This window comes from Saccopteryx leptura, chromosome 2 (genome assembly GCF_036850995.1).
Source record: "Saccopteryx leptura isolate mSacLep1 chromosome 2, mSacLep1_pri_phased_curated, whole genome shotgun sequence".
In the NCBI taxonomy this organism is placed as follows: domain Eukaryota; kingdom Metazoa; phylum Chordata; class Mammalia; order Chiroptera; family Emballonuridae; genus Saccopteryx; species Saccopteryx leptura.
This window is the reverse complement of record NC_089504.1, coordinates 285,525,811-285,547,703: the sequence shown is the minus strand read 5'-3', so window position 1 is coordinate 285,547,703 and position 21,893 is coordinate 285,525,811. Positions and strand designations below refer to the sequence as shown.

The 21,893-nt window shown below is 50.9% G+C and overlaps 1 protein-coding gene across 9 annotated transcripts in view; it reads right to left on the bottom strand.

Annotated features, from left to right (window-relative positions):
* Positions 1–4,911: 4,911 nt before the first annotated feature.
* Positions 4,912–21,893, bottom strand: part of MEF2D (myocyte enhancer factor 2D) — a 35,658-nt gene continuing 18,676 nt past the window's right edge. For 3 of the 9 annotated variants that reach the window (XM_066362176.1, XM_066362181.1, XM_066362177.1), the window contains 10 exons: positions 21,643–21,846; positions 20,041–20,178; positions 18,788–18,998; positions 18,523–18,579; positions 16,653–16,843; positions 16,125–16,145; positions 14,483–14,612; positions 9,796–10,024; positions 9,037–9,343; positions 4,912–8,699 (listed from right to left, as the gene is read on the bottom strand). In XM_066362176.1, the coding sequence (XP_066218273.1) occupies positions 8,688–8,699; positions 9,037–9,343; positions 9,796–10,024; positions 14,483–14,612; positions 16,125–16,145; positions 16,653–16,843; positions 18,523–18,579; positions 18,788–18,998; positions 20,041–20,178; positions 21,643–21,846 (1,500 nt within the window). In that variant the 3' untranslated portion in view covers positions 4,912–8,687. Of the gene's footprint in view, positions 8,700–9,036; positions 9,344–9,795; positions 10,025–14,482; positions 14,613–16,124; positions 16,146–16,652; positions 16,844–18,522; positions 18,580–18,787; positions 18,999–19,850; positions 19,986–20,040; positions 20,179–21,642; positions 21,847–21,893 lie in introns of all 9 variants that reach the window. The other 6 variants (XM_066362178.1, XM_066362182.1, XM_066362179.1 and 3 more) reach the window with 4 other exon arrangements.

Sequence of the window (21,893 nt, the reverse complement as noted above, 5' to 3'; positions counted from 1 at the left end):
TGGGTAGGACATGAGAAATAAAAGTTTTTTGTTTTTTTACAGAGACAGAGAGTGGGACAGACAGGAAGGGAGAATGAGAAGCATCAATTCTTTGTTGCAGCTCCTTAGTTGTTCAGTGATTGCTTTCTCATATGTACCTTGACCGAGGGGCTAGAGCAGAGCGAGTGACCCCTTGCTCAAGCCAGCAACCTTGGGCTCAAGCCCGTGTGCTTTGAGCTCAAGCCAGCCACCATGGGGTCATGTCTAGGATCCCATACTCAAGCCAGCACGACCCCTCACTCAAGCTGATGAGCCTCCGTTCAAGCTGGCGACCTTGGGGTTTCGAACCTGGGTCCTCTGCGTCCAACTCCAACACTATCCACTCCGCCACCCCCGGTCATGTGGGAAATTAAAGTGTTGTGGAAGGAAAGTTGTAGGAGGGAAACACTGAATGATAAGTAAAGATTTCAAAGATAGAATAGGGGTGTAGAACAGTTTTTAGAACTTTTCCTACCCAAGTAAGTTCATCAATTTTCATCTTTGACTAGTAGCATTAATAAAAATAACTTATTAATTAAGCAATTATTATGGGTCAGGAATGGTATGTAGCATTTATTTAAATGTCACAGCAGGCTGGCCCAAAGGTAGTGAGTTATCTCAATCGATTGTTCAGTTAGATGTCACAGCAACCCACTTTACACAGGAAGCAACTGAGACAAGTAGAGGACTTAACATCCTACAAGTCTACCAGGTAGCTTCTCCTGAATCTGTACCAGATCCCTAGTAAAAAAGTGTCATTTTGGCCCTGGCTGGTTGCTCAGTCGAGAGCGTCATCCCCAAATGACAAGGTTGCGGATTCCATCCCCAGTCAAGGCACACACGGGAAGCAGTCAATGAATGCATGACTGAGGGGAACAAATGAATACTTCCCTTGCCCCACCCTTCCCCTCCCCTTCTTTCCCCATCTCAAAAAAAAAAAAAAAAAATGCCTTGGCTGGATAGCATGGTTGGTTGGAGCATCATCCCAGACCTTAGAGGTTGCTGGTTTGATTCCCCAGTCAGGGGACATACAGGAGCAGCTCAATGTCCTTGTCCTTCTCTGAGCCGCTTTCCCTCAAAAAAATTAAAAAAAGTCATCTTCCATTATCTAAAGAAAACCAGGCGCTGGCCAGGTGGCTCAATGGATAGAGTGTCATCCTAGCACACCAAGGTTGTGGGCATGTGCCCCGAGAAGCAGTCAATGAGTGCACAAGTAAGTGGAACAAGTTGATGCTTCTTTCTCCCTTTCTCTCTCTCAAATCATTGGAAAAGATAAAAAAATAACAAAAACAAAAACAGTGACCCTCTAGGGTTCCACTGGGTGTCTGGCCTTTAGAACCAGATCTTCCTAAAGCTCACACAACCCTAACCACACCACCAACCCTCAGTTAACTCTAGGGAGCAAAGCACCCTTTCTCCCCTTTGACACCCCAAAGAATGCACCAGTGAACTTCCCCGTCTTTCCCACACAGTTCATCTGAAATCTCAGGAGACACCTGGTGGTCCTGTCTGAAGCCATAGCACCACCATCCAGTCAGTAGTCCAACCATGAGTGGGAGTCATCAACCTTCCTATCTACCTTCACCAGACAGTTTCCAAGTCCTGTTATTCTCACAAATATCTATTAAGTTCATCCTCTCAGTTATAAAGGACCCTGAGTGAGCCTCTATTTTGCATTTCTCCCAATTGGTTCTCTGCAGTACTGTGCGTGAGCTTGTTCAGGCATGAGCTTTCTGAAATGCAAATATGATCAAGTCTATACTTAAAATCCTTTGATGACCAAATACCTTCTGCAGAATTAAAGCCCAAATTATGGCAATCAAGCCCCTTCACAATGAGGCTTCTGCCTACCTCTTTAGCTCTGATATTCCTTTGACCTACACCACAGTATTGGACTTCCTGAACGCATCACTTTCTCCATACCTTCTTACATGTTATTCCTGCTATTAAGAATGCCTTCCCTGTCCTCATTTTGCCCAGGAAACTCTGTCTTCAAAATCCAGCTCAAACACCTCGAGGGAGACTCCCTGATCTCCAATGGCTTTGAGTGTGCCTCGTTTCTGATCCCAAAACCCAGTTGTATCTGTCTATATGACACTTAACACAGATTGCTAACTCAGTTGTTAACAGTTGGTTCCCTTGGCTGTCTTGTCCCCATGAGACTGAATGGCTGAGAGGCAGGAGCTGCCTTGCTCCTCTCTATATTCCCCGTGCCTTAACAAAGGATTTCAGTCAGTGCTTAATACATGTTTTTTGCATTTCAGACAGAAGGATGATGTGAGCAAAGAAACAAATCTGTCCAGGAATGGAGTGGGCTGCCTGGCCAGTCCATGGGATGTGCAGCAGGGATGTGTGGACTAAGCCTGGAAGAGGTTATGTTGGTCTTTGAAGGCCGAGAAGTCTGTACTTTACAGGGTATGCAGTGGTGAACCCTAAAGTGTTAGATGATCAGAGTTGTGCCAAAACAGGATGAACTGAAGGAGGAGGCAGGGGTTAGAGAAAACAGCTACTAGTTCTTTCTTCCAGTCAATGAAACAGCAGCTTGGGAATGATGACTACCTAAGGCCACACAGCTTGGTAAGCGGCAGAACTAGGAGTTGATCCAGTTCTGGAGTATGTCAAGCCTGGAGATCTGTATCTCACCACAGGGATATCAGTAGACGTGGCTTCAAAGTTGTCCAAGTATGAGTGGATAATCCATTAGTCAGGATAGGATAGGTTCTACTGCAGACACAATACCCACATCTCTGTGGTTTAACACATTTATTTCTATACACACAAGGTCCACTGTGGTTCTTGACAACACCTTAAGCTGCTTAGCAATCCAGGTTCCTTTGATATGCTTCCATAGTTCCCACAACAGGGAAAGCACTTCAAGAATCATATGCCAGCTTTATTTTAGTTTATTTATTTTTTCTTCTTTTATTTTCTTCTTTTTCAGGTGAGAGGATGAGAGAGAGACAGACTCCAGCATGTGCCCCAACTGGGATCCACCTGGCAACCCCCATCTGGGGCCAATGCTCTGCCCATCTTGGGCCATGTTCATAACTGAGCTATTTTTAGCACCTGACGAGGGAGGCTCCATGGAGCCATTCTCAGCACCTGGGGCCAATGTGCTCACACCAATCAAGCCATGGCTGTGGGAGACAGAGAGAGAGAGAAAGGGAGAGAGAGAGAGAAAAGAGGGAGAGAAATGGAGAAGCAGATGGTTGCTTCTCCTGTGTGCTCTGATTGGGAATCAAACTCGAGACAGCCACACGCTGGGCTGACCCTCTACCACTGAGCCAACCAGCCAAGTCTGGAAGTTTATTTTAAAAACAAATTTTTGTTTTTACTTATTAATTTTAGAGAGAGAAGGAAGAGAGAAATATCGATTTATTGTTCCACTAATTTATGCATTCATTGGTTCATTCTTGTATGTGCCCTGATGAGGGATCAAACCCACAACCTTGGTGTATCAGGATGGTGCTCTAACCAACTGAACTACCTAGCCAGGGTGTGGAATTTTTATTGGTCAGACATACCAATCATGATTATTTATGTAAAAGGACCACACAAAGGCAGAAGTATCACATTGAGGTAATTGGATGGGGGAACCTCATCTGGAGGATGGTATCTTCCTGACCCCTCTCTGCTCCAGCTGAGGGAGAAGCAAAGGGAAGTTTGCTTTAACCCTGGGAGAGAGGCAGATCACCCCACTTAGCAGATGAGGGAACCCAAGGCACAAAGATATTCTGCAATTTGCCTGACTCCTGTGTGCTCTTGCAGCAACCAAAGCATTAACCATGCAGTGTGGAGCTTAGGCATTTGTAGGCCTGTCTCTATCACTGTATATTGGCCTCTCACACTCTTAACTTTGCCTTTGCAGCACCTGGCATGGGTCTGGATCAGAGGAGTGGCCAAATCCATTAGCTAAGCCTTGTTTACCTCCCTCCACAGCCCCTGCACCTGCCCAGAACATAGCTGTGCAGGGTGTGGGGAGGCAGGAGTAAAGCCACCTGCCCCTAACAGCACCAAGTGGGGAGGCCCTTTGGGATATGTTAAAGGCTTCAAAAGGGAGGGAAGGGCAGATGCTCCTGCTGGAGTGAGCTCTGCGGGAACCCCTGTGAAGATGGAATTCATCCGTGCCTAACACAGTGCCTGGGCAAGTTCCTACTGTGGAAAAGTTTGCAGTAGTCACAGGTTCTTTTTTTTGTATTTTTCTGAAGCTGGAAACGGGGAGAGACAGTCAGACAGACTCCTGCATGGGCCTGACCAGGATCCACCCGGCACGCCCACCAGGGGCGATGCTCTGCCCCTCCGGGCATCGCTCTGCCGGGAGCGACCAGAGCCACTCTAGCGCCTGGGGCAGAGGCCAAGGAGCCATCCCCAGCTCCCGGGCCATCTTTGCTCCAATGAAGCCTTGGCTGCGGGAGGGGAAGAGAGAGAGACAGAGAGGAAGGAGGGGGGGGGGTAGAGAAGCAGATGGGCACTTCTCCTGTGTGCCCTGGCCGGGAATCGAACCCGGGACTTCTGCACGCCAGGCCGACGCTCTACCACTGAGCCAATCGGCCAGGGCGTCACAGGTTCTTAATCATGCTGCTTCCTCACTGCGCACAACCCTGTGCCTGATCTGGCCTTGAGTGGAATTTCTGTTTCTCTGTGTCCCAGGATCCCTCCTATGGCTCCTAATAGGACAACCCTCCCTAATCCTGGGGCTGCCTCTGCTTCTGAGAGAGCGCCTGGAAGAAATTCTCACCTGAAACTCTCCCTCAGTCACCTGTAGTGCCCGCCCTGAAGGCGACCACCACTCTCTCCCACTGACGTGATGCTCGGCCTCTCACCCTGGTGGGGCCACACAGTCCGTTTCCCTCCTCAGCCGACGCACCACAGAAACCAGAACCCAAGCCAAAGTATCAGAAACGTGTATTCTTTTTCTTTTAATAGTAAACCTCTTTACAACAAATATAGTGAAAGAGTTTTCAAACAAAACTCATAAGAATCTCGAGGACTTTGTCTTTTCTTATTGTGTAGAATACTAAGAAAGCATCACCATACAGCACGAAAAGAAATATTGAAAACAAATCAACAGCCACACACTTGGACTCGCCCTGCCCAGGACCCAGGAGAAGCCCCAGGAGTGTGGGTGATTGTCGGGTTTGGGGGGTGGGGTACCTCCATGGCCTGTCCCCTTCCTCCCTCTGGGACTTGAATGGGGAAGACAGAGAGAATCCAGATTCTCCATATAACATTCCAGCGCCCCTCCCCCAATACAAATCCCATCCTTCTACCAACAGTTTAGGGAGTGGAGAGAGGTAACAGAGAGGAGAACAGAAGAGTTCCCAGGCTCCATGTCTCCTCCCCTCCGTGAAAGCCTAAATTTACCTCCCACCCCACCCCAGGGGATTCCAAAGAGTCAGTTAAAAATAGATATATAGATATTTCTAGATACACTTTTACATCATTTCTGTCTCTCCAAACAAATAAATAATCAGCAAGAGAAGGTGCATTACTTCCTTCCTATCCAAAGTCGGGAGGGCTGGGGAAGGGTCAGGGTCAGTCTTGCTGCACTGAGTGCACTGCTGGGGGAAGGGGAAATGGTGTGTTCAACTGGGAGGGTGGGGAGTCCTCTTGCCCACTGTCCCTGAAAGCTGTGGGAAACCTGGGGAGGGGAGGAGCATTGGATGACTCCAGTGATTACTTTGGCAAATGCCCAGTTATGTGGAGGAAGGAGTGGGAGGAGGCAAATTTGGCTTGTGAGAGGAGGAAGAAATGAAGTCTGCACTTGAGGTCTGGGTTCCCAGGGACCCTTCATCTGGCCGGCCAGGAGCCCCTACCCCCAAGAGAAATCTTGGGATACTGAATTGCAGAAATGTCACATATTCATTCACAGAACAGCCCCCTGCCCCCAGGGATAGAAAAGAAAGGACACACACACATCCACACTTGGTAATCAAAAGCCAGGTTTGCCATTACAAGGCAGAGGGCAAAACTGGTAAATATTGCACCATGAAACTGCAGGGGCCCTCACCCCCACTCCGTATTTAATGGTGGCCAACCCCAGCCTTGAAAGGTGGACAGAATGATGGCGGGAACAGCCTGAGAAGGGGAGGCCAGTCATTCATTGTTTATTGAGCACCTATCATTCAACCATTCACACATTCAGCATTTACTGAGCGCCAACTATATGCCAGGCTCTATGCTAAGCTCTGGGGATGCAAACATACGAGTCTACATTCTGTCTTCTTTCATGGCCCTGATTAAGTCCCACCAAACCTTTCAACTCCCTCTAGGAACCTGCAGGAACACTGGACATGCTGTGTGCCCAGCCAGCAGCAGGGAATTAAAGTGTGAGGAAGGATGGTTCACTGAACCTGGGAGGAAAAGCTTCTGGGAGGAAAAGGAACGTGACTGTCACCCTGAAAGCAGGACTGGGGTGAGGGAAAGAGGGCATTCCAGGGAAGGGCTGTGTATAAAGGTGTGGGTGCTCGGTGGGCAACTGTGCATGGCGCCTGGGAGAGGCAGGGCTGCAGGAAGCAAAGAGGGCCAACTGCTAGATCCCTTCTGACTACAGGACAAAAATATCAGAGCTGAGGGTGAGAACAGATGAGGGAGCAGGGCAGAAAGGAGTGGTTCTCAGGGAGGAGGGTCATGGATCTGGAAGCCAGGGCTGTGTGGCTGTAACAACCACTTGTCCTTCTGTAAACACATACCCAGGCGCACGCGCGCGCGCACACACACACTCACAGGCGCCCTCAGAGCTCAATTTGCACAAACATTCACGTGTATGTCCAGATGGGCTCAGAAACCCATACAACCATACACATACATAAATACAAAGGGACACTTGGACAAACAAATACCAGATGCCCTCATGAATACACGCAGGTACATGTACAGCCACATGCCCCCTCTGCTTCTGGTTCCTTCCCTGCCTCGTGGAGAATACTGCAAGTGGCTGGGTCATAGAAGCGGACAAAGAAAGTCACCTGGCACCAAACCGGGCCCTGTCTGCACTGCTTTCCCACCAGGATGAAATCCCAAGGGAGTGCGACTCCCCTTGGACGGAGGAGCTGGGCTTCCGTGAAGGATGGGCAAGCCCCCAGTCTGCCTGCCCATGCGCCTAGGGTGAGGGGTGGTGTGGATCACCGGCTTGGGGCCTGCCCCCACCAGTTTGATCTGTCATCTAGCCTGAGGTTTCAGGACCTGGGGAGGCAGCAGAGAGGGGCAGACTGGGTGGGAAAGGGGAGCAAGAACAACAGCAGAAGAACCTCATCTGTACAGTACGGGCGTTTGAGTCATTATTATTACAATATACTTTGACAAAAATAGAATCTCATTTCATATCAATACAACAACAACAACAAAAAAAAGTTTCCTGGACTGTTACACTGCTAACATTTTCCAAAGGTTGCTATTTACAATTACAGTAGCCAAGAGGGAAGGTGGGATACGGCCTGGGGATGGTGGGACAGGAGGTAGCCAGACAATGAGGGCGCCAAGAGCAGGGAGGTGGGGTCCGTAGCAGTTCAGGAGAGGAAGGAGCTGGGAGGAGGGCTGGGAGAGGGGCAAAGGAGCAAAGAAGGGAGGCAGGCCTTCTGCAGATCCCTTTCCCATCCTCACACCCCGTCCCAACATCCACTCCTCTGGGGGCGTGTATGTGCAAGGAAGAGCAATCCCTTCACCCACACTTGCCTCTGGATGCAAGGGTTCCAGTCCTCAGGCAACTTGGAGTGACCAAGGCCCTCTCCCACTGAGCCACCTCACTCAAGTTCCTCTCCCCAGTTCTCCCTGCACTTTGTGGCCAGCTTAACAGGGCTGGTGCCAACTGAGGGGTGGGGAGCTATTGCACTGTGTATCTTAGAGCAAACACTGGGGAAGGGAAGGGACCCTGACTTGCCCCTTGCCCGGTCCCTCTGTCCTTCCACAGCCCTCTCCTCATGGCTCTCTCTCCCCAAATGTGCTTCAGAGGGGCACCCACCTCAAATCTCCCCCTAGCCTCAGATTCCCAGGCAGCCTTCCCAGCCCAAAAGCTCAGCCAGCACCCCAACACCCTGGAGGCGCGGCAGAATCAGTGAGTGTGTCATGTGTATGCAGGGGCATGTGGGAGCTAGGCTTGGGTCTTCTGCCCCATGTGCCTGTGGCCACAGGAACAGCCCGGAAGCAGAAACCCTTTACAAAGCCTCTGCCTCACTTCCCCTGAAACACAAACCCATCATCAAGCCAACTTTGGGGTTTCAGTCTATTGTAAGGGTTTTGTTGTTTGGTAGTTTTTGGTTATTTCCCTCTACCTGGGGGCCGGAGTGGGAGGGCTCTGCATGCAGGGCTCGGCACCTGTCCTTTCCTAAAGGCCCACTGGGCCCCCCCTGCAGCATATGTGTACAACGTGCAAAGTGTCCCCCACTTCCCGCAAAAAAGAGCTCCCACAGCCAGTGAAAATGGCAGGGGGTGCAGAAAGAGGGGATGGGATCATCCCCCTCTCCAAAGTGAGAATCCAAATTAAAAAATATATAATATTAATAATAATATAATAATAATTATACACAAATGTAACCGTCAACAGGACATGGAGCACAAAAAAGGAAGTGGGGGTCGAGCGGGAGGAGCCCAGGACAGGGGGGGCGGGGTGGGGGTGGCGGTGAGATTGTCAACTCTTCATCAGGGAGGCTGAGAGGAGGGGAGTGGGGACGTCACTTTAATGTCTGTGAAGAGAGGAGATGGAGAGGGGGGTGTGAGGGGGTGGGCCAGGCTATGGGGTGTGTGTCCCCCACACCCCTCTCCCTGCAGGGCCAGGATTCTAGTGGCAGGGCCAGCTCTGAGGGGAGGATGTCATCGAGCAGAAGGACTGATGCTGGAGGAAGGGTAGGAGATGGGCCTTTGGTGGGGGTCAAAGGGCACTGGTGCTGCCCCAAAAGGGCTACTGGAAGGGCTAGCTGGCCACAAGGCCTCTCAGGTGGGAGATAAGACAGGCTAGGGGCACAAGGGGCAGTCCCTGGGTGTAGCAGACACTGGCAGACAGGAGGGGTGATGCTACAGTACCCAGGTGTCAAGCCGCATCCTCTTCACAGCTGAGCCCTCGGCCTCAGGCTCTGGGGCTGGGCGCAGCAGGCCCAGTGTGGGCCCGAAATCCCCCCGGCCGTCTTCTCGGTCCCCCGTCTCATAGGAGCCCCCAGCTGGGCTACTGAGACTGTCACCAGGCTCAGGGCGGGTAGCTGGGAACACAGCTGGAGGGGGCGGTGCAGGGCTGCGCTCGCGGCTTGGGGACACAGGTTCCGACTTGATGCTAATGTGGGGGTGGGTGGTGACTGTTAGGGCAGCACCCACGTGGGGCAGGGGGCTGCCAGGGCTGGAACAGGCGACGGGGATGGGGTCATGGGACAGAAACAGGAGAGGAGGTGAGTGAGTGACAAAAATAGTGATGGGTGGTAACAAGACCACAGGGTGAGAGAAGACAGGAGGAGGGTGTGAGGGAGGGAGGAAGAGACAAGTGGATGGGAACAGAGACCAGGAGAGCGAGAGATGGCCAAGTGAAGGAAAAGAAGGGAAACAGTCATATTAGTTTTCTATCTCATGTCATCTGCAATCCAGGTTCCCCACTCCCACTCCAGAATGACAGGGGAGGGGCTCGGGGCCGATCTCCCAGGCCTGAACCTGGGACATCAGGGCTGCCACCTGGTGCTTCACATGCTGTCCACTGATGACAGAAACCTCAAAGGGATCCCAGCTCTCAGGAGGGCCCCCCCTCTTCCCACGCAACTCTCCCTTCCCAAACAAGTGCATGGATCCCCAGGGACTCACATTAGGTTGCTGAGAGACACAGGGACCAGGTGGGACTGCTGCGGCTGCTGCTGCTGCTGAGGTTGCGGCTGCGGCTGCTGCGGCTGCGGCTGGGGCTGCGGAGGCTGCGGCTGGGGCGGCTGCTGGGGCTGGGGCGGCTGCTGCCAGGCGCTGACATTGCCCAGCGACAGTCCCCCAGGTGAACTGAAGGCTGGTAAGGAGGAGAGCTCCGCACTTGTCAACTGGTAATCTGCACGGGTGGGGGAAAGGGAGGATGAGCCTCAGCGGGAGGGAGAGGACTAAGGCTGGGGGCACCTCCAGGAGGAACATGGAGACAGAAGGAGTTGTTAATGATAAGCGTTAATAATCACAAAACCCAATACAAATCCAAGAAGATGGCACTCCTAGTTTAAGAAATGCAAATCATAATAAAACCATGAAGTGCTGTTTTTTTAACAGGAAAAAAAGAGGTAGCTTTTAAAACTACAGTGTGTCCGTAAAGTCATGGTGCACTTTTGACCGGTCACAGGAAAGCAACAAAAGATGACAGAAAGATGACAGAAATGTGAAATCTGCACCAAATAAAAGGAAAACCCTCCCAGTTTCTGTAGGATGATGTGGCAGCATGTGCGCATGCACAGATGATAACGTAACACTGTGTATACAGTGGAGCAGCCCACGGCCATGCCAGTCGAGATGTGGATGGTAGAGAGGAAAGTTCAGTGTGTTCTGTGGCTCACTAAATTCGAATCTGTGACCAAAGTGCAACGTGAATATTGGCGCATTTATAACAAAGTGCCACCACATAGGAATAACATTACTCGGTGGGATAAGCAGTTGAAGGAAACCGGCAGTTTGGTAGAGAAACCCCGTACTGGTAGGCCATCAGTGATGAGTCTGTAGAGGCTATACGGGATAGCTACCTAAGGAGCCCTAAAAAATCTGTGCGTGAGCCCACATCGAACTGCACTGAATAGGTATGAAACTAGGAGAGTTTTCCTTTTATTTGGGGCGGATTTCACATTTCTATTGTCTTTCGTTGCTTTCCTGTGACCATCAAAAGTGCACCATGACTTTACGAACACACTGTATTTAAATTTTTTCTTTTTACTATGTATAGGTATCACTTTTAGAATGTCAATTCATAAAAAGAAGGGGTGAAAATAGGAAAGGTCTAATATATACCTTTCATTTCTTTAACTGCCAAGTCTTCAAGTGCCTTTCTGAGATAGGGGAGTCATGGTCAACACAAGGTGAATGGCGTGTCTGAAGCAAATTATTGACTATTCCACCTTCTGCAAAGTTCAGAGTCTCCTAAAGACTGGCAACACGTGCCCTGGCCAGTTGGTAGAGCATTGGCACGGTGGGTGGATGTCCTAGGTTTGATTCCCAGTCAGGGCACACAGAAGTGCCCATCTGCTTCTCCACCCCTCCCCTTCTCACTTCTCTCTCTCTCTCTCTCTTCCCCTTCTGCAGTCACGGCTTGACTGGAGCAAGTTGGCCCCGGACGGACGCTAAGGATGGTTGGCCTCGCCTCAGGTACTAAGAAGAGCTCAGGCACTGAGTAACAGAGAAACACACTGGACGGGCAGAGCATTGCCCCCTAGTGGGATTGCCGGGTGGATCCTGGTTGGGGCACATGCAGGTGTCTGTCTCTGCCTCCCCTCCTCTTACTGAATAAAAAGAAAGACTGCCAACACATAAGATAAGTAGCAGCCTGGGTTTGAGTTGCTGGGCCCATACACACAAACAGGACACAAGTCTGCCACCCAGAAGGGCCTGCAAGAGCAGAGGGGTCGGGAGGGAAACAGTTCTGCAGCACAGCATGCCAAGGTGCTGACCAATTCCTCCATAGGGTGGCAGTCATTATGTTTCATGTTGTATCCTGTTTGGGACAGTTTCGAAAATGTCTTCCCTAAGAAGCATAAGGCGATTGCACTGTGGTAGTGGGAGGGCATGACCCATGCTAGTAGCACTATATTACTGTGCTCTCATTCAAGGAGTCATCTATCCCAACCCTCTATCTTTATGCAGAGAAGACAGTATTATCTGTGCAACACAACAATAAGGTTATAGGCATGAGCGGTGAGGTCAAACTTCCTGGCTACCTGTACTTATAGTTCATGTGACTTGGGCAAGCTACTTTCTATATATAAACTGGAGGCAGTAATCCTGACTGTATCACATAGCTGTTGTGAAGACCGAGTTAATACACATGAAACATGTAGAAGAACAGTGTCTGGCAAACAGTAAATATTCAGAAGACTTAACTTGTTATTTTTAATTTACAAATGAGGCAACTTGAACCTCAAATTTGAGGAACTCGCCACAGGTCACAGAAAAAGCCAACAGCAGAGCTAAGACAAGATCCCAGGCTTCTTGATTGCTTTAAATCTCATCCTAAAGATGGTCCATGCTTGCCTCTGGCCTCCTACCATTAGCCAGGAGCTTTGAGATGTTTATATTTAAAAAGCAAAGCAAGGGCAGGAAGGGGCCCCTAGGACCAACTATTTCTAACATGCATTTTACAAACAGGGAAGCCAACCACAGAACAGTGCATAACCTGCCCAACGTTCCCCATCAAGTCAATGGTTGAAACTCAACTCCCAGTCCCTCACTTTCTAGGCACACTACAACCCCATCTACCTGGAGACTTGAATTCCCAAAAGACTTGGCTCATTTAGATTAGGTAAGAGGAACATGGCCTGCAGGTCACCTGGCAGCCCACTTGGTCTGCTACTAACGTTGACTACAGCCAGACCTAGCCACTGTCAACAGGGGCCGTGCCTGCCCCTTACCCAAGGCATTGCCATAGCAAGATCACCCCCAGCCGGAACTTGAACTGGGGCCAAGGACAGTAAACAGTAAACAACTAAACAGCAATGTGTTTGTTAGGGTTTCGTTTAAGTACCTAAAATCACCTGAAAACCTTGCTGTTTAAACTACTCCTGCAGCAAGAGGAACTGGAGACCCTGGCTGCTGAGAGGATGTTGGAAAGGCTTCCCAGCAGGGCTCCCAGGGCAGGCCTGACGTCAGAATCTGCTCACATCACACTGACAAATGCAGCTGAAAGTCTGGCCTGGTGAGCACCTGTCCCAGGTTCACTGACATCCACTAACCTTCCTCCTTCACAAAGTGGCAAGGGACCCGAGAAGATAACAGAAAATCACCATCATGGGATTCCCAAAATACCAATAGCTCCTGAGAATACCAATAGCTCAGTGAGATCTGCACTGACCTCTGCCAACCATCCTCAGCCATTCTCAGGGAGCTGGCTTTTCTAGTCAGACCCAGAGCCCCAGCTGGCAGGGCTGGATGAGCCTCAGAGACCTCCTGTCCACCCACAACTCTCACAGGTGAGACTGGCCCCAGGGTTGCAGCCATCTGAAGCAGTCCCCTCTGAAGCTGCCTAAGGACATAACAACCTGGGAGTGGGTGCATTCAGGGGAACACACACAGGAACTAGGGACTGTACAGACACCTGGACGATAAAATACGGACATAGATGTGCATACCAGAGTCTAGCCCTGCAACAATGAGCCAGTTCCTCCAGCTGTCCTACCTGCCCCAAGGGGCTTTCCTATGTACAGGGCTGGGTTCTGGGTTTTTATACATGGGGAAGAGGCAGAATTTTGTGGGTATTTATACTGATGTCTAGATGAGACCTAGTATGATTTAACTCTGGAATGGGGGCTTGGAGAAGGGAGAGAAGTTGAAGGGTCTTTTGGTCTCTAGTCTGATCTCATCACAAAACAACCCCAACACAAGTCATTATAGATTTGAGAACCTGGGAAATGGCAGATCTCCTCAACAGGAATCAGACCAAGTTCCCCAGCCACATACATGCTCTGAAACAAAGTGACAAGGCATTTCCCCTTCCGGCAGTCCTTCCTGCCATAGCAACTTGTAGTTCAGGCAAGAAAGGGTAAGAGTATCGCAGACTGTTCCTGGGAGGATGTGAGTGGGTGACACAGGCCAGGACAGCTCTGAGTACCCAAGATTGCCTGGGTACTGGGTATCCTGTCTGAATTCTTCTAACTAGAGGCCTCTCTCATGTCTCCAAGTGACTCTTCACCTTCAAGATCCCTCTCCTCAACCTTCATCGGTCTTCCTCCTCCTTGTCCCCTTCATCACTCCACCAAGCCAGCATCAGGGGAAGACCCCCAGTTCTGGATCCCCCAACAGTCTTCCTCAGAACTTAGATAAATCCTTCACTCTGGCCTGCTCAGCCCCCCTGTGTCTTCTCTCCCTCATTCCTTCACTTTTCTCCACTAAGAAGTCTCATGAAACTGACCATGTCCCCCTCCACCTCTGGCTTGGCTTATCCTAACGGGATGCCCCTTAAGGACAAGGCCTCCCTTCTCCATTAGGTCCTATATTAAAAATAAGAGATACCAAGTTAAATCTGAATTTTAGAGAAAATAATGAATAATTTTTTAGCATAAGTATGTCTTTGGGACATACTTTGCAGAAGAATGTCTTTTAGATATACTGAAAAATTATTCATTGTTTTATCTGGAATTCAAATTTAGCTGGTATTCTAAGTTTCTATTGGCTAAATCTGGCGACCTTAATTAGGTAGCTGCTCTCCCAAATCAGTGAACTTCCTCAGATAGGGCTGTCCCCAGAGAACATCTCATGTTCCCTTTCTGGTCCCTCCCCTCACCCACAGTCATGTGCACACAGCTCAGGCCACCCAAGCACTCACCTGTGTTGTAGGCAGTGGGCATGGAAGAGAAGGGAAGGCCCTGGCTGAGTAAACTCGGCGTTGCCACAGAAACCACTGGGGTGGTGAGCGAGTGGGTAGACTGGGAGACCCCAAGGCGCTGGGCATTGTTCTGCAGGAGAAAACTGTCTGTCAAGAGGCAGCAGGTGGGGTGCTGCTTCATTCTGGCCTTTCATACCAAGACTAAGTCGGGGTCTCTGAGTCCCAAGGCCCAGGTGGGATACCTCAGACCTGTAGATAAGCAAGCACGTGCTGGTGCATTCACAGAGACGCTGAGATCCATGGAGAGAAACATGCCACACAAATCCATTCATACCTACACACAGACAGGAACACACGTTATGCTTGCCCTGTGGCCCCCGCACCAAACTCTCCTGGCTGATCCCCTGGAGTCTGCTCACCATCCATCAAACTGCAGCACACGCCCGGGGAGAGGCGTGCTGGCATCTGTGAGGGGAATGCATGTGCTTGCGTGTATGCACACACGTGTGTGGGGCTGTCAGCTCCATCTGCCGCTGACTCATTTGTTTATTCCAACTCCACGCTGAGGCCGAAACTGCCGCTGTGTTGGCCGCCAAAGCCTGCCTGCCTTTTCCAGCCTCATTGGCCTCCCATCAGGGAGCTGGGGAGGGAAGAACCCCCGCCCCAATCCTGACTGAGGGTGAGTATGTAAGTGTGTGTGTGTTTGAGAGAGAGAGAGAGAGAGAGAGAAGCTGTGTATGCCTCTGAGGGCCTATGAGACGAGCTGTGTACAGGAGGCAGCACAGGAGACAGAGGGGAAGCAGGGAAGCCCTGCCCCCACCAAGGACAACTCTGGCCTTGCCTTAAGCCTCAGCTTCCCCAGGAAAACTGATTTTATTGTGTTGCTGATGCCCCTTCTATGGAGGTCCTGCCCTGGGTTTCAAGAATGCTCACTGAGCAGCCTGACCTGTGGTGGCGCAGTGGACCTGGAACTCTGGGGTCACAGGTTCGAATCCCTGGGCTTGCCTGGTCAAAGCACATACAGGAAGCAGCTACTATGAATAGATGCTTCCCGTTTCTCCCCCCTTTCTCACTTTCCCTCTTTCTCTCTCTGTCTCCAAAATCAATTTAAAAAAAAAAATCCTGACCTGTGATGGCACAGTGGATAAAACATCAACATGGAATGCTGAGGCTGCTGGTTTGAAACCCTGGGCTTGTCTGGTCAACTACTATGAGTTGATGCTTCCTGCTCCTCTCCTCCCCTCTCTTTCTCCCTCTCTCTAAAAATCAACAAATAAAAATTTTAAAAAAAGGATGCTCACTGGGCCTGAGTAGAGTCAGAGGGCAAATGCAGTCAGTCCCTGGTCCTCTCCCCTTGCATACGCACATACACACAGAGAAAGGTGTGCCTGCGTGAATGCAACATCACAATGAGACATTCGTATACATACATGTACAAACACGTGCATGTCTGACCCCTTACTCCTGCCCTGGTATTCCGCTTGGCAGTGAGCAGAGCTCCTGGCAAATCAACTAAACAATAACACACACTACACACACAAGTGAAAGGACGAGAACACACACATACTCCATGCTGGGGGCCGCGGAGCAATGTCATGACCCAGAATTCAAGCCACAGCAAATATCTCACAGCCTCACTTACCAGATCTAAATGGTCCTCAGTCTGGGAGCAGAAATAAAACCAAGGGAGGGTTTAGTCTCTTGAGTCCACCTTCCCCTCCCACCCCTGTCCCCATAGCCATCCCATCTACCTCTGGGCACGGGGGGCGGGATGGCTCTGCAGCCTAGAAGCCCGGGGCTTTTCACAGCCCTGATAGACTTCCAGAAGATGCTGCCTCCCAGTGCCCACTAGTTAGGAAATCCTCACAATCTAATTCCCATACCTTTGCTGTAATGGCAGATCTTTCCTATTCTCCTTCCTGTCACACAACATTCTTTCCCATCTCCTGTTCCCTTTTACTGCCTCTGATGCTGGTACTTCTATGTTCCAACCCTTTGTAAAGCCCTCTGGGATTTCTTCTCAGCCATGCTCCCATGCTTCCATGATCTCTCTTGGGAAGTCCTAACTACTGATTAACCTTCATCTTTCCTGTTGGATGTTGGCTCTTCCCTCCCTCCACTCTCCCACTCCCCAGCCCCTTCCCCTTGCTCAGTCCAGACCCCCACCTACCAAGTGGTGCATTAACCCCTTTCCTCCCTGGGAAGTGATGACCCTCAGGTCAGGCTTGCGGCTGGGGGCTCCAAGCTGGTTGCTGTGGGTGGGTGGGGGTGGAGACTTGGCAGGGATGATCTTGTTTAAGCTGTTGCCATTGGCCACAGGGAGGAGGCTGGGGGAAGCCCGAGCACTGACATAGCCATTCCCTGGAGAAGAGAAGAGTAAAAGGAAAAACACGGACTCACCTGTAAGCCCTGTTAAACGCTAGCACTTCTATCCCCCAACCCCTCTGAAAGCCATGTTCAGGCTTTAAGTGAGTGTGAACTCTCTGATTTTTCCTAAAACCTCTTACTCCCGAATCACTGGGTTCATCATCCCCTTGACTCAGCTATGTGTGGGTGGTGAGCTCTGAGGTTGGCAGTAAGAACTGAAAATGGAAACTACAATGGCCAAAAGGTTCTTCTGCGCCCATGCTTCCTTGTCACCTTTTCTCTTTTTGGTATCCAGAGGAGGAAGTCCTGTACCTTCTGATCCCACTACCTGCCCCTGACTGCATCCACAATGATTCAGGTTGCAAAAGGGGTGGCAACCTGGAATATTGGCCTCAGTGAGGATCCTGCTCACCAGGACAAATCAACCAATCCGGTTGCTCCCTTCACAATGAGCTGGGGATGCAAGGATTTAGATGAGCACATGATAAGATACCCGCAGCTCTGGAGAAGATGAGTTATTCACTGATGTTGGTGCTGTTTCTGGCAATGGGGGATTAATAACCCAGCCACCACAATTAGACTGGTAATAACAAGCATAACAACTATCTTACATTTGCTCCATATTCCACCAACTACATGGGGCTTTCACATACATATGATCTTATTTAATCCTCACAGTAACACTCAAGATGTATAGGACACACATCACTGACCCTACTTACAGAAGAGGAAACTTGAAGCCTAGCTGGCAGAAGTGTTAATGACTTTTCCAAGGCCACACAACTAGCTGGAAGCCAAGCTAGGACCCTCACCACTTTCCACACGCCAGGCTTCAAAGCCAGGAAGTACTGCTGCTTCCTTACAGTGCGCAGGCATTTCTCTGGCCCTCTCCTTGGAGAAGGAGGGTATGCACCCATTTCTCCCATTTCCCTACCCTGTACACAAGTACTGCCAAAGAGCTAGTATATGGTGCCTGCTACTAAGCTGGGAGATTCTAAAGCCCAGAGATTTGAAGGTGAACTAAATCAGAAGCGTCACCTTGCTCTGTTGCCTGAGAGCACACTATCACCCTGTAAGTGTATGGCTGCCTCCATCCCAATCCCCAGATCACTCCAGGAATGGCAGGAATGGCAGGGTGACGTCAGTGGTGGCATTCGAAGTCATAGTCACCAGCTGGACAACAGCAGAGTAGGAGAGATTGCCAGCTGCGGAGGTGGGATGTGTATGGGGAGCAGCCTTTCTTCTGGGGCTTAGAGATGTATGCACACAAGTGCACATCTAATGGCCAGACACTTCCATGAGTGAGAATGTCTGTGTGTGTGAGTGTGTGTGTTTGTGAGTCTCTGCCTATTGTCCATTGGCAACACCAGATATATTTGCATTCTCTAGATCCCAACCAGACGCCCCCACTCAACTAGAAAAACCTGGATCTCCACCTCCAACTAGAAATGTTGGTCCATTCTTACAGTTTGTTCAGAATTCCCTGAGCCTACAGCTCCACACCAATCATTGCTAAAGAAAAAAAAATCTTGGGGCTTAAAGATCCTGACTTGACCTCCAGTTCAGGTGGGATCTTCCTCTCCTGTGATCTAAGTCCTTCTTCGAGTCTAGATCCCTGATGCCCCCGAGCAGGCAGACCCACCCCCAACCCCAGGCAAGGGCAGTGCACTCACCGACAGGGCTGGGGCAAGCTCCGTTAGCACTGTTGAGGTCACCCCCCAGCATGGCCCCTGGAGGACAAACAGAACCATGATGAACTGATAAGATACCCCTGAGAGTGAGTCTGGAGACTAAACAGGGAGAGAAGTCATAGTTCCATCCCGTCTCCATAAATGGGAGAATGCTGTGCAGGTGAAGGGAAATACTCTATTGAAAACGGAATCCTGAGTCCCCATCATACCTCACTTCCACCTCACCCCCCACCTACAGCCCACTCACCTGCACTGGCTGGGCGCTGGGGCAGTCCAGGAGACACACTGTTCCTCTGTAGTGCTGGCTGCTGGGGGGACAGGAGCCGTGGGTCCGTGAGGGATGAGGTCACCAGGGAAGGGGTGACCAGGGAGCCGCTGGGATTGCTGAACTGCAGTGAGCTCTGATTGGACACGGGCACTGTCACGGGCATGGCAAAGTTGGGGGCTGGGACAGCTGACTAGATAGAAAATGGAGAGGCAGCGTCAGGCCAGTGTGACCCCTTACCTTGGGCCCACTTTGCCTGAAAAGGCCGACAAGGGTTCTTTCAGTGTTGGGCTGTATGTCCTAGGGCCAGCAGCTCGAGCTCTCTGCCCTGGGCCCTCTTGGAGTCCTGCCTGCCACTCCCACCAAGGAAGTATGTTGGTGGGAATGCTTTGGGATCCAGTTCTGGCCCAGAGAATGAGAACAAGGCTCTACTCACTACAGACAGGACCAGGGCCACCTGGAACCCCCCTAGTAGAGGTGGGTTAGTCCTCAGCCAGGCAGGACACACAGGGAGCAGGTTAGAGGCCCTGAATATAGCCCCAAACTCACACACAGCTGCTATAGGCCTGCGCCATGGGTCAGGGTACCATTTCACTTGCAGTGTCTCACCCATCGGCCTACTGTAGAGAACAGGGCATTCACCCACCTCACTGCCTTTCCCTTCAGTAGTCTCTGCCTTCCCTAAACAATGCTACTGAGTATGAGTCTGGGGGGTGCCAGAGCAAGACCAAGGGGGTCTCTTCCCCAAAAAAGATCCAGACAAGAGCACATTCTCTACATTTCTGACATCTAAGGATCTCATCATTTAAACATTTCTTACTGGTAAGAAGAACACTCCAGGCCTCTCCTGGCTTATGCTCCATCCAAGTGAGGCTCAGCATGGGTCACAGGTTTATCATGACCAAGGTCAGAGGTTCCTCAGGTCAATAGCCCCAGCATGGCTCAGAGCAGGACATCCATCAGAGACAGCAGAGGGCCGGGCTGGGGCGGGGCGCGAAGCCACACCATGCACCACAGGGAGGCTCTCCTCCATGCTACTACTCACGGCCAGTCTATAACTCTGCATCATTTTATCAAACTCCTCGTCTATCTTTTTATATTTCTCCTCCGTCTGGGGGGTCAGGGCAAACACCTCGTCCACCTCAGGGCTCTCACATTCCCTGTGCTTCTTGTGCAGCGCCTGGGGGGGAAGGAGCCGGAGGGGGGCCAACAGAGAGAGAGTGAGTGGGGCTCACCCCATAGCGCCGGAAGAGCCCATCAAGCTCCTCGCTGGCACGCCGGTACTTGTCCTCCAGCAGGGGGCTCTGTTCCAGTGAGTCCTCCCCGTCGGGCTCGGGGCTGTCGCAGCCGTTGAAGCCCTTCTTCCTCAGGGTCTGTAACCGCACCACTACTGTCAGCAGAGGTGAGGGTCTTCCCATGCCCATCCTTCCGGAGTTCTTTCAGCCCTTCCAAAGACCCCCTACCTTCTCCAACCTCCTTCCTCAAGGGTCGCAGCATTTCCCCTGCCCCCCCCCCTCAATGCCACCCTCATCTCCTGGGGCACTGTGTGAAGACGTGACTGGTGGGGAAGGTATCAAGAGTGACAGCTCAGGGAATGCACTGGCGCAGAGACATGTACTTCCAAGGTGACAGGTATGGGGGGGGCTGGGGGGGTTGGGGGGGGGGGAGGATGGCGCCCTAGCCAGCCTCTGCCTTGCTACCCATGACCAGAAGTATGAGGCATTCCCTGGTGGAAGACAGTCAGAGCTGGCTTGGTCCAGCTCAATACCTGGGCTCTGCTTAGAAGATGAGAGGAGAGAGAAGTAGAGATGAGACAGAGAGGTACAGTGACAAGAGGGAGAAAGGCAAACAGGGAGCCAGCATTTACTGAGCTCTTACTATGTACTACCCCATATGCTGTCCTTGCCCAAGGTCAGAGCTCTCACATGTGACCATACCAAGTAGGGACACACCTGGTGGATCTAGAATAGACCCCAAAGCTGCCCTCTCAATGCTCAAAACAGCTCACAGATAGCTTTGTCTTTAAAATAAATTGAAAGTTTATATTCTAGTCCTGAGTAAATCTGTTTTCTGTAATATGAAAATAAGAAAATTTCCTCCAAATCTCTAAGTTCAAGTCTCGCTCTAGAAGGCAGGCCTGTGCTTTCCCAGGCATCCTTCTCCTTCGGCACAAGTTTATCTGCCCAAGACACACACATCTCAGTGTGAGGAGCAAGAACTGGGCCATCTCATTCAATTCCCACAGCACTCTTCAAAGCAGACAATGGCCCCATTTCATGGAGGTGGGTGAGCACCAAGGCTCGGGTAGGGTAACCCACCTGCCAAGGCCGTGTGGCCAGTAAAGGTCAGACAGAGCTGGACCCCAAAACCACGTCCCTCAACAGCCCACAATGGCAGCTCTTTGAAAAAGAACATAGGACCATGGGGATCTAAAAAGGGACAGAGATAGCAGGAGAAATGAAACAAAGAGGGAGATAAAGGGAGTCAGATGAAATAGCAGACCAAAAGCTGGAGAAGGGAAAAGACAGACAGAGAATTCGAGGAAAGAGAAGATAGAGGCCATGTCATGCCCAAAAGACATGAAGAAAGACTCTGAAAGAGGGCTAGAGCAGGAGTGGGCTGAGTAGGCAGCCACACCTAATATCTACTAACTGCCCTTCCCTTCTCCTTGGCCCAGGGTTTGTGTAAGAGAATGTGGGTTTATGTTTGTGCACACAAGTGAGGGGCTATGAGAGCAGGTGTACACGTGCATGCGTGTGTGTGTGCATAGGTGCTGCATGAGGACATGATGGCTGGTCGCAGGCGGGGGTGGATGGAGTCCGCGTGTGTGGGCCCACCTCAATGATGTCAGCATTGGTGCGGCTCTCGTGCGGCTCGTTGTACTCTGTATATTTGAGCAGCACCTTGTCCATGTCGGTGCTGGCATACTGGAACAGCTTGTTGGAGTGGTTGAAGATGATGAGCGCGATCTCGCAGTCACACAGCACGCTTAGTTCATACGCCTTCTTCATGAGCCCAAACTTCCGCTTGGTGAATGTCACCTGCAGGTGGGCGGGTGGGCAGCCAAATCTGGCTCAGACAAGTCCTG